Source organism: Emys orbicularis, chromosome 8 (genome assembly GCF_028017835.1).
Source record: "Emys orbicularis isolate rEmyOrb1 chromosome 8, rEmyOrb1.hap1, whole genome shotgun sequence".
Classification (NCBI taxonomy): Eukaryota; Metazoa; Chordata; order Testudines; family Emydidae; genus Emys; species Emys orbicularis.
Window position 1 is genome coordinate 105,325,733 of NC_088690.1, and position 16,787 is coordinate 105,342,519.

The 16,787-nt window shown below is 47.1% G+C and overlaps 1 protein-coding gene across 3 annotated transcripts in view; it reads right to left on the reverse strand.

Annotated features, from left to right (window-relative positions):
- The window catches only part of RASGEF1C (RasGEF domain family member 1C), a 109,750-nt gene that overhangs the window by 24,390 nt on the left and 68,573 nt on the right, over positions 1-16,787 (reverse strand). For all 3 annotated transcript variants that reach the window (XM_065409602.1, XM_065409605.1, XM_065409604.1), the window contains 2 exons: positions 6,376-6,588; positions 2,206-2,280 (listed from right to left, as the gene is read on the reverse strand). In XM_065409602.1, the coding sequence (XP_065265674.1) occupies positions 2,206-2,280; positions 6,376-6,588 (288 nt within the window). The remainder of the gene's footprint in view (positions 1-2,205; positions 2,281-6,375; positions 6,589-16,787) is intronic.

Here is a 16,787-nt window from a genome sequence, read left to right on the forward strand (position 1 = left end):
GAAGTTGCTAAATATCCTGCATAAAATGTGATAATTTTTAGTCTATCTTCCCTGCATTGGCAAAACTTCCTTGGAGACAGGAGAGTTATGAGAGTTACCAAGGCCAGAAGAGAACTTCCAAATGATTCTGAATCTGGTTTAACTAGCTCAATTTTTGCCTATGCTGGTAACAGATGTCATTTCCCCAGTAATCGAAAGCCCTGGCAGTAATTTTTCCATTAAGAAAGTCTCCTTAAGACACTTCTAAGTACAATCGGGCACTTTTGTGATCACATATTTTTGCAGAATCTTTTACGTTGATTACTTTTACTGTTCGTGGAGTTCTGACACCAAAGCTCCTTTATGACTATGAAGGATGCTATTCGTTCTTATAGTACCAAGGCAGTAATTTCACCCAGTTCCACTCCCTCTGAAACCAAGGGTAAAATTCCTCTTGACTTCAATGAGAGCAGGATTGGGCCCACTACTACACCTATTACTTGGCCAGCCTGGAGATGTTATCTCTCCACTGGAGCTGCATTACAAGTTATTTGAATGCCCATTATCTGGCCAACATTAAAAACAGATTATCTCCAGCAATTAAGGGTGAAATTCTGCCACTGTGTGTGTGTGTGGGGAGGGCCCAATGAACTCAACAGGAGCCCTCATGGGATGTTGACAGCAGGATTTGGCCTTATCTTGACGTGGGGTTTTTTTGGTAGTAGTAGTACGGAAACATTTCAAAACGATCACTCTGTGGCAGTGAAGTCATTTTCCTTAGTGATGAAGCATCAGCAGCTCTGTCAATGAACTCACTCTGATCCAAACCCCACCGGAGTTAGTGGGAAGACTCCCATTGACTGCAGTGAGCTTTGGATCAGGCTGTCACGGAGTCCCCGGGCGATGCTCTGGAACTGCTCCCCACAAAGCCAGTCAGGACTTTGGGGAGCCTCCTCTCCCTCGGAGCAGACCGTCTTCAGGGCAAGAAGCTCACACGGCTTCACCTCCTGGGTCTCTCCTGGGAGCATTCAGCATATGCCCCTCCGTGTGCTTCCCACAGCGAGTCCGCCCAGGCGGGGTCCTGGGGAAGCCAAAGGGTTCTGCACCCCCCACTTCGCAGTCAGACGTGACTCTCAGCCAGCCAGTAAAACAGAGGTTTATTAGACGACAGGAACACGGTCTAAAACAGAGCTTGTAGGTCCAGCGAACGGGACCCCTCCGCCGGGTCCATTCTGGGGCCCAGCGAGGCAGACCCCCATCTGCCCTCCCTTCCAGTCCCCAGCTAACTTCAAACTCCCGTCCAGCCCCTCCTTCTCTGGGCTTTGTCTCTTTCCCAGGCCAGGTCACCTGATCCCTTTGTCTCCAACACCTTCAGTTGGCACCTTTGCAGAGGAGGGGCCCAGGCCATCAGTTGCTAGGAGACAGAGTGTCGGGCATTTATGTACACTGGCCCTTTGCTCTGCAGCAACCATACACCCTTATCCCACCACCTAGATACTTAAGAACTGCTTAGGGGAAACTGAGGAAAACATTAAGAACAGTCCCACTTCGTCACACAGGCCCTAACGTCCCAATACTGCATGCCATTACCTACAGTCCCTTGGGCTCCAAGCTGTTATGTAACGAGAAGAAGAAGAAGAAGAAGAAGAAGAAGAAGAAGAAGAAGAAGAAGAAGATGATGATTACACCTCACTCATAACAGACCAATTCATTAATATGGTACCTGGACACATTCTACAAGTGTTACAGATATGTTACAGACACGAGAACACACAGCTACTGGCCTGAACACCACAGGGCTACATATCTAGTGGTCTCTAAAGGTGGACAGTCTGAGGCTTGGACATATTTCCAGCAGGAGGGAATTTCAAAGGCAATGATCCACCAATGAGAATCTTGACATGAGCTCCATCCTCACTGCATCATTAGACTAAGGGCTTGTCTACACTACCACTTACGTTGATGTAAGTTACGTCCCTCAGGGTGTGAAAAAGCCACCCCCCAGGTGATGTAAGTTACATCGACTTAAAGGGGTGTCTACACCGTGCTTGTCGAGGATGTAGTGCAGTAGTGAAGACAAGCCCTAAGTGTGTGCACTGCCTGTAGCGTGGCCCTAATCCATATATTCCTCAATCACGGTTAGTTTTACACTCTCACTCAAACCAGTTCATTTAGAACAAACCAAATAATTGCAGGAGAGACACTTTCCATGGTGACACATCCTACCTTGGTGCTGTCCAAAGAGTCTTTGTGTACAAACGCCTGCACAAATTCTTCAGGCCCAATGTGACTCAGCCTTTCCTTTTGGGAGACGGAGAAAAAGAGAGAGAGCAAGAGTAATCCCCAGAATCTCTTATTATTGTCTTTGCAAGACTTTAGCTTTACTAGCCAAGTTTTGGCATCAAGTTGAAATGGGGCTTTAATGAAGTGCTATGCAGCCAGCAAGTTCCCCACTTTAACTTTCACAAAAACAATCAATATTATTGCAACAGAAACAGGGGAGTGATAAACAGGGGAAAATAAAATCATCTCACTACCTCCAGCCAACAGAATATAAATAGCTTGTGGTGGTGATAAACCACACTGAAGACCTGTCTGTATTGTTCATAAAACGGCGGGCTCATGACCTAGTGGAGAAGGCACTGGGCTGGAAGCCATTAGATCTGGGTTCTGTTCCTGGCTTTGCTGCTGACCTGCTGTGTAACTTTGGGCGAATCACTGCCGCTCTCAGTATCTCCATTTCCCTGCCCATAAAAGGGGGATAACCAATGCTTTGTGATCTCCAGTGATAAGTAAAAGCTAAGTACATATTGCTTTGGCCCTTACTACTACTGCGCTCGCTGAAGGGGACCAAAGGTATTGACTATATGCAAATGGAGGAAATATGGCAATGAAGATGCATGCACCTAGATACCCGGAGAGCATCATTCCAGTGTCAAAAACAAAAGTAAATAATGTATCGAACTGACAGTTAAAGGATGAGGGATGTCCAACAGCTATAAAACTCTGGCATAGTTGCGGTCCCTCCCCCCATCATGAGTAAGTGCCAATAAAATGGCAAGAGGCATTACAGGTTAAAAAATAAGCTAGTGTTTGCGATCCTGCCTGCACAGGATATCAGTTTAGCTCCCCAAAGAATCAGGCTCCCCGACACAAGCTCAAAGGGAGCATGGAGTAACGTCTCCTGAAAGGTTTGCTTGGCATTAGCTCTACACGTTTGGTTGAAATGAGACGTTTCACAGGGTTTCGGAAAGGAATGATCATCGCAAACGATGAGTGCGCCTGCCTTACAGCTAACAAAGCTTCTCCTTCTATGCTGGAGAGAGCTACTTCCTACTGCCCCGTAGCTTTGTCTCTGGGCTTGGACGTCTGTCAATACATTTCAAATGGATTGAGAAAACAGAAAGTAAGAGGTGATATTTTACAGGGGTTGACATCAGCATCACAATGGATTATACCAAGGCTGGCTGCTACTAAGTTCTTAATGAACTGAGCCCTACGGGCCAAGTTCGGATCTTGGTTACACTTGTGCCGCTCCCTTTGACTTTCACATGTGCCCAAGGTCACACTTTATCCAATACAGGGAAGTAGGATAGAACATTAGTTACATTAGCTACCTCTTGTTATTATCATGCCAATGTGGCCTAGTGGGTAGAGCACCAGACTGGGTCTCCGGAGACCTGGGTTCTAGTCCGAGCTCTTCTGTTGGCCTGTTGGGTGACCTTGGGCAAGTCACTTCCTCTCTCTGTGCCTCAGTTTCCTCATCTGTAAAACGGAAATAATGATACTGACCTCCTTTGTAAAGCTCTTTGAGATCTACTGATAAAAAGCTCTATAGAAGAGTGTGGCAGCCAGGCTGGAACAGAACGGCCTTTGCCATGAGCTCAGCGTCAGCCTTTAAATGGTTAAACAATAAACTCAAAATCTGACTGTAGGTGCCTTTAATTATCGAACAAAAATAAATGGTAACTGCTTAGTCACAGTGTGTTATGCAAAGGCCCTGACTTGGCCCCAAGCTTGTGGACTAGTACAGTGATTCTCAACCAGGGGTCCGGGGCTCCCTGGGGGGCTGCAAGCTGGTTTCAGGGGGTCCACCAAACATGGCTGGAGTTAGACTCCAGGGCAGAAAGCGGAAGCCCCACCATGCAGGACTGCAGCCCAGGGCCCTGAGCTCCAGCACCTGGGGCTGAAGCCTTGAGCAACTTAGTTTCGCAGTGCCCCTTGTGGCATGGCCCCCCCGGGCAATTCCCCTGCTTCCTACCCCTTAATGCCGGCTGTAGCATTTATATAGAGAAAAACAATAGTTGTGGTACAGTTGGGCCGTGAAGTTTCTGTAGCATGTTGTGGAGTGGGGGGAGGCTCAGAAAGAAAAAGGTTGAGAACCCCTGGACTAGTACACAGGCACCTCACTCCTGTCTCAGCCTCAGCAAGCACTGCCCGTCAGAGAAACCAGGCAAGCCTCTTTAACTGGCCTGCTGGCTCCTGATTGGTCGGTGTCTCTCCTGGCCCTTCTAGGCCTCTAGAAGACTAAATCTTGTTGGTAGTCTGGCCTGAGCAGGTTTTCCTGAAGCAGGGTGTATCAGGGAGCCGACACCTCCAGCAGAAGGCAGAGGTGGTCTACTAGACCCTGTCATAAAAAGCTAGTTATTAATTGTTATTATTATTCATCAGGTTACGATATATTATGTGTGTAATTTTAAATTTTCAACAGGGCGTTAATTAAGCACCGAAGAACCACTGACTTTCAAGAGGAGTTCAGTTCCTGAAGCCCTCAGGCATTTTTGAAAATCCCACCTGATCTCAGTAACGAATTATTGGTGGGTAACTGAGCACCAAAGTGAACTCACTCAGCTCAGTCTTGAGACCCTCACCTCAGGCACCTGCAAAGTCAATGGGCATCTTGCCCGAGTAAAGACTTCAGGGCTGGTCCTATAAGCAAATCCCATGGCATTTCTCTGCTGCTCATAAGGAAATGTAGGTGACAGGGTAGCTCAGATTGCTGAAGAATAATCACCATCCTAACAGACTGCAAAGTAATTACTACACCTGGTGCAAGGAAGTAGGAGCAGAAACAGTGGACCTCTGTTTATAGTGAAGCGGAACAAAAGCTGCAGATTGTTTCAATGCATCATTCTTTGTTCACTGCAGTCCCATCACAGGGGATCTCATCTTAGAGTCAAGCTGTTCCGTGGGGGGGAAAAAACCCAAACCCTGCCACAAAAGGCTTCCGCAGTCTCTGGTGCTGTTTAGTTAGAGCTACAGAAAGCTAGGAGGGCCAAAGTCACATATGCTGAAAACCAACCTTTTGATTGGTACAGCCTATAGATGGAGCCTATAATTCATGGGTTTTCTTCCAAGAGATTCCTCTTTGAGGAGTAGAATATGGCCGGCTGTGGGATTAGAAAGCTTTCGAGTTCCATAATATTCCCTCCAACCCTTCATCCCCACATGGTTTCATTTATTTTTTTTTAAAGTTATTTTCCATTCAGATGAACAGAGAAAAATACGCTTGGGGCTTCAGAAGTGAACAGTGCCCTCCCAGGCACCAGCAATGGAGAAGCTTAAGGGTATCAAGAGGTTTGAGGACAGATGCAGCGATGTGGAGCAGCAGTGAGGTTATGATGCACCATCACATAATCTGATACCCAAATAAATCTGTTAGTCTTTAAGGTGCCACCAGACTCCTCGTTTTTTTTCCACATAACCTTTGTCTGGGGAGGTAGGAGACCCATGCAGTGGACTTGAAACTGCATGGGAGAGAAGGCTTTGTGTCACCCCACCACCTTGAAGAAACTGCCCCCGCCTCGCCAGAAGAGGGAGCAACAATCATCAAAAGCCTGCTGAGGAGCGGATTGGGTGGGGAGGAGGGGGACGGTAGGACTGGGTGGGCGCACAGGTACCTGAAGTCTCGTAAGTTCAGGTCTATGAAACTGAGAAAGGAAAAACACCAACAAACGAAGATGCTTGTGTAGCCGAGAACTGGGTTTGAGCAACATAAAAGCTTGACTATCGAACAACATTGGGATGATGGACGTCAGCCATTCCACAGCACCTTCCATTCAAGGGGCTCAAAGCACTTTGCAAATGGAACTGAACTAAATTCACCGTGAAGTGGGGGAATATTATCATCCTCATTTCACAGATGAGCAAACCGAGGGAAAGGAAGAGGCTAAGTGACCTGCGCATAGTCACAGGACGAAGCCGTGGCACATATCCTGCTTCTCAGTCCTCTGCTCTAATCCACTAACCATGCTGCCTCCTGCAGTATTTATACTGTGCTAACTATGCTGCAGCAGCAGATGCATTTCACTTGGGTTTTGACGACACAGCTGCTGCAGGGCTTTAAAATGCCACCCTTGAATGCCACGTTAGGAATTCCACATGTGCTGCACTTACCAATTCCACATGTGTTAGCTGCTGCGCCAGAGTGTAGGGGTCACTACAGACGGTCAGGATTTCTCTCTGAATTGACGGCGGTTTACTTTTAAAGGCAACCAGCTGGTCAGAGACAGCAGCATTGATCTTGACTATTCCTTCCTGCCCATGGCTAAGGGTTGCAAGCTTCTGATTCAGGGCTTGCAAAAGCTGATTCATCCTTTTCCAGTAGGCCTGGAGAGGAAACAAAACAAAAACGAAGGAGGAGATAAACATACAAAAGCCACAGGTCTCGACAATGGTGTATTTTAAATTCAATTTTCCTACCCCAAAATATCCATTAAACTAGCACTAGGCTACCATCTGACTTTCACCAAGACGATTTCAGAAGGCCAGTCGACTTAATTATAGTTCTGCCCTCCAGCTCTGCACCACAGAATCAGCCTCCAGTCAGGTGTGCAGGCTAGCTGTGCTCCTTCGTGACAGCCCAACCCACTGACCAGCGCCACCGCAGACTGGCCAGCAAGGATGATAAAAGTTTCAGGAAAGAGAGGTGGAGCCACTAAAGTGAGCTGCTCTGGATTTCGACCAATTGTAACAGACAGCAGAAGCTGGCCCTTAATTTCCATTTAGTAGTTGCCATGCCAAGGACTATACTTCTTAGCGACGGCTTGTCCTAATGAACTTGGCTAATGCTATTCATAGTTCTCTCCATCCCTCTGCTTTGCACAGCATCCCAGCACAGCGGGGCTTGCTGCTTGCAACGGATGGCCGTGTCCGGGAGAACGGAGCACTGCATAGCTGTGAGCAATTGATACACAAATGGCTCATTTCTTTAAGCAAAGCTTATATTACTGTATTCCTATCGCAGCAACACACTCAGGAGGTGGAGTCATTCCTGGGAAGCCTATGCTCATGTCAGATGTGGCGCTACACATCATAGAGGAGCTGGGGGGTCACGAAAGAGGGGCTGGAATGCTCTTGGAACGCACCCATGACTGACAGATGCAAATGCTGTAAAACTGAAACACCTGGGAAATGGTTTGACGGATTCTCTAGACAGAGATTTTCATTTAATAAGGCCAGACCAGAATCGATGGGGTGAAACTCCCTGGGAGCCGCTCAGCTTAACTGCATGGGCACTTGGGGCACGGTTTGCAGGCTGGCTTATTAGCAACTGTGCTACATGAGATACTTAGCTGGTTGCTTTTAAGGAGAACTCCCTACTCCTCATCCAAATGGAGAGAATTTAGCCTACATGTATTTTATATGTAACTGAGCTAACACAATGCAGCTCTCTTTGTCCCCCTCTCTGGCAAAGCTAGGTATAGCAGTTTGAGTCTGCAATTGCCTCTGAGCTTTGATCCTTTAGTTTAAGCAGTAAAACCGTGAGTTTCTAGATAGAGAGGCCCTGGGTTCAATCCTGCAGCTGATTCATCCAAGGCGGTCGCTACATAAACATGAACTGGGATCATGAGCACGGCTTTGCAGTTCACTAGCAACTTCCTTATAGCACTACACTGTAACCACCGGCAAACCTCCCACACACATTGTAAGAACACCTGACATAGCAGTTTCCCCTTGGAAGAGACACAATCCATGTTTTGTACTGCTGGCGCTCAATACCTCAGGGGCCAGGCTCAGTGGGTGTGGTCCATGTGCGCGTTACTTCAAGGAATAAAACAAGGTGCTTACATCCACTCTGCTTTCACTACAGTCAAGGTGAGAGGCTGCAAATCCCTAGTACATCTACAGCGCCTCAACACCCGCCATAAGACTCATCATTTTTCTGGCAGTTAACGGCTTTTCTAATAGAAGGAATGAGATACTGAGTTTGCTCATTCTGCTCATGTGAGTAGCCTGCATCATTCAATGGACTGCAGCAAGTCAGGTAAACAGGATTTGGCTTTACTATTCCTTAATCAGTAGCTGGGGAGCATGGATCAGCGTTCACATCGCTCCCCCCATTAGTACCCAGCCCAGGCCGGGGAAGCTAATGATCCAACCAGCAGACCAAATTCGGTGATGACTCCTGGTCACGTGCCACCTGAGGGCTCTTGCGCATACGCTAAGAAAAATCAGTAGCTGATGAGCCCAGTATACCGTGAAGACCTTGAGAGGTGGGTAGGTAACTCTTGGAAATTGCTGGACACGCATTCTATTTCGAAATAACCCTGCTTAAGTATCACTGGATTTTTTGCCTCTCTCTTCATTCTTTGGCCTTGTTTACGCTACAAAGTTTTGTCTGCAAAAGTTTGACATATGCGTTAGGCTATGTCTATACTGGCAACTGAGCGACAAAACTTTCGTCATTCAGGGGTGCTAGCCTCCCCCGGCCCCCGAAAGACAAAAGTTTTGCTGCGGCAAGCGTCAGTGTGAACACCGTGAACACCGCTCATTGGGGGTGGAAGTATTTTGCCGGCACAAGCAGCGGCTACACTGCCTGACTTTTAGCAACATGGCTGTGTCGACTCAGCTGTGTCGCTAAAAACTGTGTAGCGTAGACATAGCCTTGATTAAAGTGCTTTAATTAAAATCGCTGTTGCAAGTCCACACTAGCTCCTTGCGTCAGCAGAGCGCATCCACACTAGCAGCTCTTGCATCGACACAGAGAGCAGAGCACTGTGGTAGCTATCCCACTATGCAACTGGCCGCAGGGTGCTTTGGGAAGGGTTTGCAATGCCTCATGGGGCAGGTACAGTGTCACATGATGCAGGTTTCTCAATCCCATCATTCCTGGGAGCATCCTAGTATATTGTCAGCTGCTTTTTCAACTGAAGTGTGTAGGGGGAGGGAGAGGAGAGTGGTGTGTCTGGGGTGGGGGAGACAGCAGGCTGACTGACCTATCCTGCAGCAGGGAGAGGGGAACACCCCCTCTCCATCTCAGCCCCCAGCTCTGCTCGGCCCAGCAGTCTCTCCGGAAGCAGCCCATTCTGCCTGCCTATGGTTCTGTGATTCCTGGGAGCAGCTCTGTGAGCTCTCCGTGCTGAGGAATGTCAAAGCAGAAGAGTCAGCCCCTCTGTTCCTAGTGCGGGGCAGAACAGGAGCATTCCACATTAATGATTTGCTCTTTGTTCCCCAAAGGGAGCAACACACTCAACTTTCAGATACTTCCTGGAACTTTGAAAGGGGAGGGGTGCATGCCTGCAGGGCAGCAGAGATCAAAACAGTGGGCAGAGCGGTCACGGCAGGCATTGTGGGATACTGGTGGAAGCCAGTTCTGTCGACAGAACGAACAGCGGTGTCCACACTGACAAGTTGTCGCTTTAACTTTATGCCTCTTGTTGAGGTGGTTTTATTTTGTCGGCAAAACAGCAGAGTTTTGCCGCCAATAGTCGCTTTGTAGTGTGGACACCACCCCTGTTTTGTCGGCAAAAGCTGCCTTTTGCCGACAAAACTTTGTAGTGTAGACAAGGCCTTTGTTACTAAGGCTACTTCTATGAAAACAAGAACCTTTATTTCTTCAGATAATTATGAAGATTCTTCCAGTATGCTGCTGCCTGGCTCTGATGCAAGAGAGCTACCCAAACTTCTTTCTTATATGTCACCAAGTGCCCAAAAGGCAGAGCTTTTGGTTACCGCAGACTGGGCTGACTCTGAAGCAGTGAAGAGTGTCTGAACACTTTCTGTGGTTTATGCTCATATGGGCTTGCACACGTCTCCGCTGGTTTTGAATCTCAGTGAATAGAGATGGTTGAAAAATGGTTTTTTCCTCTCCCTGCAGAAAATGTTGATTTTTCAGTAGAAATTCAAATACCAAGCCATTTTGGCTGGAAATCAAAATATTTCCATTTTTGACTGAAGTATTTTGGTTTTCGGGCATTTGTTTTTCAGAAAAAAAAATATACAGAAAGCAATTTTTGGAAATTTTTTTCACTCAGTTGAAAATCCAATTTTCCATCAAAAAAATGTTTTGACACAAAATATTTATGTATCCTACCTCTAGGATAACAAATTCCTGACTGTTTTTATGCAAAGCAATAAATCAACCCAGCATTGCTTGAACGATTCAGGAACATTAAAAAACCTTTTCACAAACCTTGGTCTACATTTCTAGTTTCCCCTGCTTTTGTAGTGAACATTTCTCACAGATCTAGAAATAGGCCACAGAAAACAAAGATTCATATAAATGTCCCAGATAATATATAGAGAAAGAAGAGGGTGACACTGAATATACATAAGCAGGAATATTTCTAAATAAAATTTCTCCAAGAAACTCATTGAAAAAAGAGTTACACTCATTTTGCTCAGTGTAGTCTTCTCCAAGAAGCATTTCCCTGTATTTGTAAACAGCCTTATAGCTTTTGCCATCACAGAAGGATTTCCAGCCTTGTTTAAACTGTAATCAGCAACTGAAAATAACGTTTTAAATTAGATTCAACACTATATTTTGGAATACTCCTGCTGGTAAACATCTTGCCACAAAGACAGGTTTCAGAGTAGCAGCCGTGTTAGTCTGTATCCGCAAAAAGAACTGAAGTGGGCTGTAGCCCACGAAAGCTTATGCTCAAATAAATTTGTTAGTCTCTACGGTGCCACAAGTACTCCTGTTCATCTTGCCACAAAGTGACACTTGATGATATGGGAGCTAAGTGCTAGAGAGCATGCCATCCTACTCTGCTTCGCTGCTAGTTTAACAATTAAAAGAAGAGTGCTATTGTTTAATATTTAAACAAAATGTTTAATTCTTAACCAGGAAAGTCCTTCAGAAGATAGCAGAGCCCCGCAGGTGGCTCAGGAGCTCAAAATTTTAATTAAAACTTCTCGCTCTAAATGCAAATCACAACGCTTGGCAAGCCACCATTCTCAGCATGTGTACTTTTATAAACACTGCACAGAGGCTTTAGAAACCAGCCTGTACAAAGGACAGGGGAATATCCTGTAGGGGAAAATCCTGCAGGAGCCTAAGGGAATGGGCTAGATGACCTAATGGCTCCTTTCCATCTCTGATTTCAGTCTAAGATTCATAGTACTGGCAGCATTCTTTCAAACAAGCACAACCAACGGCACCGTGCCTCTTTCATGCTGTTTCTCCAAAAGGAAATTTGCATTTGTAGGGTGGGAGTTCTTCCTTAAGTTAATGACAGCGTTTGTTCAGGCGTAATCTCTTGTAATTACAGCTCCTATTAATATTTGAAACAACAATGATTTGGGCCTGATTTGGAGATGCACTGAGCTCCCCCGGGACACTGCCCAACTCCCAGAAAAGGGAACGGGAGCTGCAGGGGCTCAGACCTTACCGGCATACAGCAACTGTTCAGGGCTGGGCCCTTCATTACCTGGCAAAGAAGCAAAAGCTTATACGCAGAAGGCTAATCTCTCTAGTGTTTTTAGCTTTTTTTCCAGCACTGCTGCTTAAAATAAAGTATCAATTTTTAATTAGATGTCTTGCAGCAGAAAACCCGCCTGTGCCTAGCCTCCTTCCTGTTCCTTCCTTTCCAAAGATCGGTGGTCACAAATCCCCTTCTTAGTCAACTGGCAGGAGAGTGGAGTAAACTGTTTAAGTATCTGCATAGAGAGCCCTCCTCTCCCCTTAGTCAGAGAGGAACTACTCCAATGCTCGGAAAGAGGAGCTGCGCAGGTACAACACAGGAATCAAAGTGCTCCCAAGTCACTGTTAGTCCTCAGGGTCTCTTTTCTGCCACATGCGAAATCAGCAAGCGTTGCACGGCTAATATTCCATGTAATACCTGCAACAATTTAACAGGAAGAGCTGAGAGTCCACCCTAGATCATAATTAAGGCTACATTTATGTCAGGGAGGTCATGGATCCAGAGACCTCCATGACATTCTCTGCTTCAGCCCCAGGGGCTGCAGGACTCTGGATCTGGCAGCCAGCGGGGCCCTAGCAGGGTTCCAATGACAGGCGACAGCAGCGACAGGGGGCCCCCCTGCAAGGTTCCAGTGACAGGTGACAGACTCCTGAGGGGGCCCTGCTCAGGGCTCCAGCGACGGGCAACAGTCTCGCGTGGGTGGAGAGGGGAAGCCTCCAGGGCGAGCGGCTGGGGGTGTCCCATTTTCTCTTTGGGAAATATGGTCACCCTGCAGCTCCCAGCCACCATGGGCGGAAAGCCCCTGCAGCTTCCAGCTGCTGCAGGTGGAGGGGGAACCCCACAGCTCCCAGCCACCACGGTGGTGGGGGAAACCATTGGAGCCCTAGCAGCAAAAGTCACAGACAGGTCACGGCATCCTTAAATTTTTGTTTATTGCCCGTAACCTGTCCATGACTTTTACTAAAAATAACCATGACAAAATCTTAGCCTTAATCATAATCTAGCATGTTATTTCAGAAAAAGTTGAGCTGTAAATTGGTGGCGTCTCCTGAGTACGTAACACAGTTTAGCAGTAGGATTACATTAAAGGGACCCTGCCATACCAAGAACTTTTTGTAAAATATCATTGTTTTTCTCTTCAATGCTTGTCACACCTTCTCAGGGCCTACGTCCAGGGACATGCATAGCTACTCCGTCTCCTGCAGGCTGCTGGTACGTTGCTTTTGATGTTCACAGTTTTGTTGTGTCCACCTGTCTTGTAATTAAGTTGTAAGCTCTTTGGGGAAGGAACTACCTTTTTGTTATATGTTTGTACAACACCTAGCTCAATGGGAGTGGGGCCTGTGGGTGCTATCGAAATACATAAGAACATAAGAGTGGCCATACTAGGTCAGACCAATGGTCCATATAGTCCAGTCGCCTGTCTTCCAGCAATGGCCATTGCCAGATGCTTCAGAAAGAACAAACAAAACAGGGTAATTATCGAGTGAGCCATCCCGTCATCCAGTCCCAGCTATTGGCAGTCAGAGATTTAGGGACACTGAGCATGGGGTTGCATCCCCAATCATCTTGGCTAATAGCTGTTGATGGACCTATCCTCCATGAACTCACCTAATTCTTTTTTGAACCCTGTTATAGTTTTACCCCTCACAACATCCCCTGGCAACAAATTCCACAGGTTGACTGTGCGAGGTCCTTTAGCACCTCGATCATCATCAGTGGCCCCACTGATTGTTTGGCAGGCTTCCTTTTTCTGATGTACTATAAAAAATTGCTGCTAGTTTTTGTCTCTTTTGCCTGTTGCTCTTCTAATTCTTTTTTTGGCCTGCCTAATTATAGTTTTATACTTGAGTTGCCAGACTTTCTGCTCCCTTCTGTTTTCCTCAATAGGATTTGACTTCCATATATAATAATAAAAAGCAACATAGTGTAGCAGTGGCTATTGCACGTGCTTCGCTGCAAAGCTCATGGCCTATTCAACTACTCCTACTGACCTTCAACACAGACCTTTCACTGCTGGTGCCTGTAGAGCAAGAGACGGGGAGAGGGGGGGGAAGGTGCACGGTGGAGTGGAGGGGTGTGTGTCAGGGCCAGAGAGGAAATATGCTGCATGTTGGACTCCAAAACTGGTTGTTATGTAGCAATTTGGGAGTCTACCATTAACTTCACTCCTGGACCAAGTGTCTACCTGGGCCGTGAGGCATGCTCCCAGCTGCAGTACAGACATAGCCAATGTGGCCTGCAATGACCAAGCAGTGATAAAATCTGGAAATCCCACTCAGAGCATGGAAGGCTTTCCCCACTATATTGCAATCAGGCAGGGCTAATGCGGTCCCTTTAAACTGAGCCTAAAACACATAGGGTAATGTCAACCTTGGATTTTTACCTGGACTCACTAGAAAAGCTTAGAAGTAGGAGTTATTTCCAAACTCAATAAACAGTGAACTCCTGTGGAAGAGACAGGCTTTTTGTAAAAGGGTCCTGTCGCGGGTACCAGCAGGTGGTTGAATGGAGGCCAGCTGCCTTAGAGATCTTCCTACAACTGCTGCAAACCTTAAAGTAGCGTTAATTATTCCAGCTGTGACAGACCCAGACCCTGGGGTACAGGAGTCTGGTAGAGGGCAAATATACTGGTCACTGGATGAGTAGTTTTCTGTTCCCTGAATGACCAGAGCAGGGGCTGCACTAGAGTAATCAGGAACCTGCTAGAACCAGTTAAGGCAGGCAGGCTAATTAGGACACCTGGAGCCAATTAAGAAGAAGCTGCTAGAATCAATTAAGGCAGGCTAATCAGGGCACCTGGGTTTTAAAAGGAGCTCACTTCAGTTTGTGGTGCGAGTGTGAGGAGCTGGGAGCAAGAGGCGCAAGGAGCTGAGAGTGACAGGGTGTGCTGCTGGATGACTGAGGAGCACAAGTGTTATCAGACACCAGGAGGAAGGTCCTGTGGTGAGAATAAGGAAGGTGTTTGGAGGAGGCCATGGGGAAGTAGCCCAGGGAGTTGTAGCTGTCATGCAGCTGTTACAGGAGGCACTATAGACAGCTGCAGTCCACAGGGCTGGAACCCGGAGTAGAGGGCGGGCCCGGGTTCCCCCCAAACCTCCCAATTGACCTGGACTGTGGGTTCTTCCAGAGGTGAAGGTCTCTGGGCTGTTCCCCAACCCACATGGTGAATCTCTGAGGCAAGAAAATCCACCAATAAGCGCAAGACCCACCAAGATAGAGGAGGAACTTTGTCACACTGCCCAGAACATTCATGAACATCTGACTCTGATTTAAGATGTGACAATTCTCTCCATAACATGGCTCTTCATTTGCCATTCAGAATCAGTCTCTTCCATTGATGTGTTTCCGATATGGGGTCTGATTCTCCTCTCCCCGATGACTTGCACGGGGATAATTCCAGGATGTAAGTGACAGCAGACTCTGTGCCTCAGAAGGATATGCCCCGGCTCCATTCAGAATAAGCTTATCACTCAGTATTGTAAGTGCAGATTTCAAAATACAGTCACGATTTACTGCTGCCCGAGCTTTAAACGTTATTTTCTTATAATATGTTCCTAGGACATTTTCCTGCATGCGAGTGCTGAACAAACTGATACCGAAGTACAAGAGTCCAGAACACCTAATGAGCCAGATCCCCAGCTACCGAAAATGGGCATAGCTTCACTCGAGTCAATGAGCCCGTTTGCACTAGCTGAGGATCTGGTGCAGATAGTGTATTTCTGTCTGCATCCCCCAGGTTGCAGGAGATGGTCTCTATTAGGTAAGGAAGAATCTCCAGTAGCTTTAAGGGAAGGAGGGGGTCCTATCCTGTCTGTAGTCTGCAGTCAACAACAATCAGACTGACACCAAGACCTGTCTCCACTCTGCTCCTGACCATGCACCATTACATGACGTCTCACACCTTCTGATGCAGGTAAGCTGAATGCTATGCAGGTTATTCTGTGGGGATCTTTGTCCTCTTCAGTCGCCTGGGTATTAAAGACCCCAAAGCAATTTTTCTAAGCGTCAGGGGGTTTCCCCCAGTGTCCTTGGCCAAAATTTCCCTGCAGCACACTGTACCCAGGCTGGGGTATACACTCCACCCCAGAGATGGCTGCATTTCAATAGAGCTGTATAATTTATGAGACACACTGCCAGTTTTGGGCTGTTAACATGTACATTGCAATTTATAAGTAGCAGTAAAAAAAGGTCAATCTGGCTAGAGATTTATCTGTGGGAGCAGAGACAAAGGAGGAAGAAATCTGGGTGAGACTCCCCTCCCAAACTGTGTAATTGGGTTGAGTGAGGTTCCAGCATAACTGGCCACAGGACCAGCCCAGATACCCAGTGCAGCCTAGGGTGTCTCCTCCATGGGGGCGTGGCATTGGGCCACAGCCATGCATGGGGAGGCTGTTCTGGGAGCAGTGTGTCCCTGGCACTCTCCTTGTGCTCCCTTGCAGTCAGGCTCCATTCAACAATCATGCAGTCCCTCACCCCCACTCTCTTCTCCTGGCATTTTATTTATGGTGGCCTCCTGGCAAGCCAAACCAGGGTAGCAATGCCAGTGTACAGCCAGCCAGTGCATTGCCAGTGGCTATGCCAGCCCAGCCCAACAGCAGCTGCTTCCATTTCATGTGGATGGGAGGGGCACATTTCCTTTCCCTTCTCTTTCAATCATGCCGTTTTGTTTTGTTTTTTTAACTGGGTTGCCCACATCTGTGGCCTAAAAGCCTAGAATGAGCCTGGAGGCAGCCAATGGACACTGAACTTTTCCACATCCCATGGTTAACCGAGCAGTAATTAAAGACTGTCAATGCACTATTAGCCCTTTTCCTTATCATCTGCATGGGCTTTGTGCTATTTTTAATATCACTCGGCTTCTGAATGTATTTGAATGCCAGGCCCCTGAATCTGAATTCAAGTCCCACAGGCATCCCCTCTCTCCACTGCTCTGTTCCACTCCGCTATGGATAGAGTTAATGGGGTTTAAAGGCCAGAGGGGACCACTATGATCATCTAGTCTGGCTTCCAGCATAACAGACCACAAGTTGCTGTGTTCAGTTAAGAAGTGCCACTTTCTGCCCCCCAAAGGGGCTGCATTTCACTAAACAGTTGTAAAGCATCTGGGAGATACTTCAGGTTGTATTACCTGTCACATACAGGCTTTTATATTGCAGG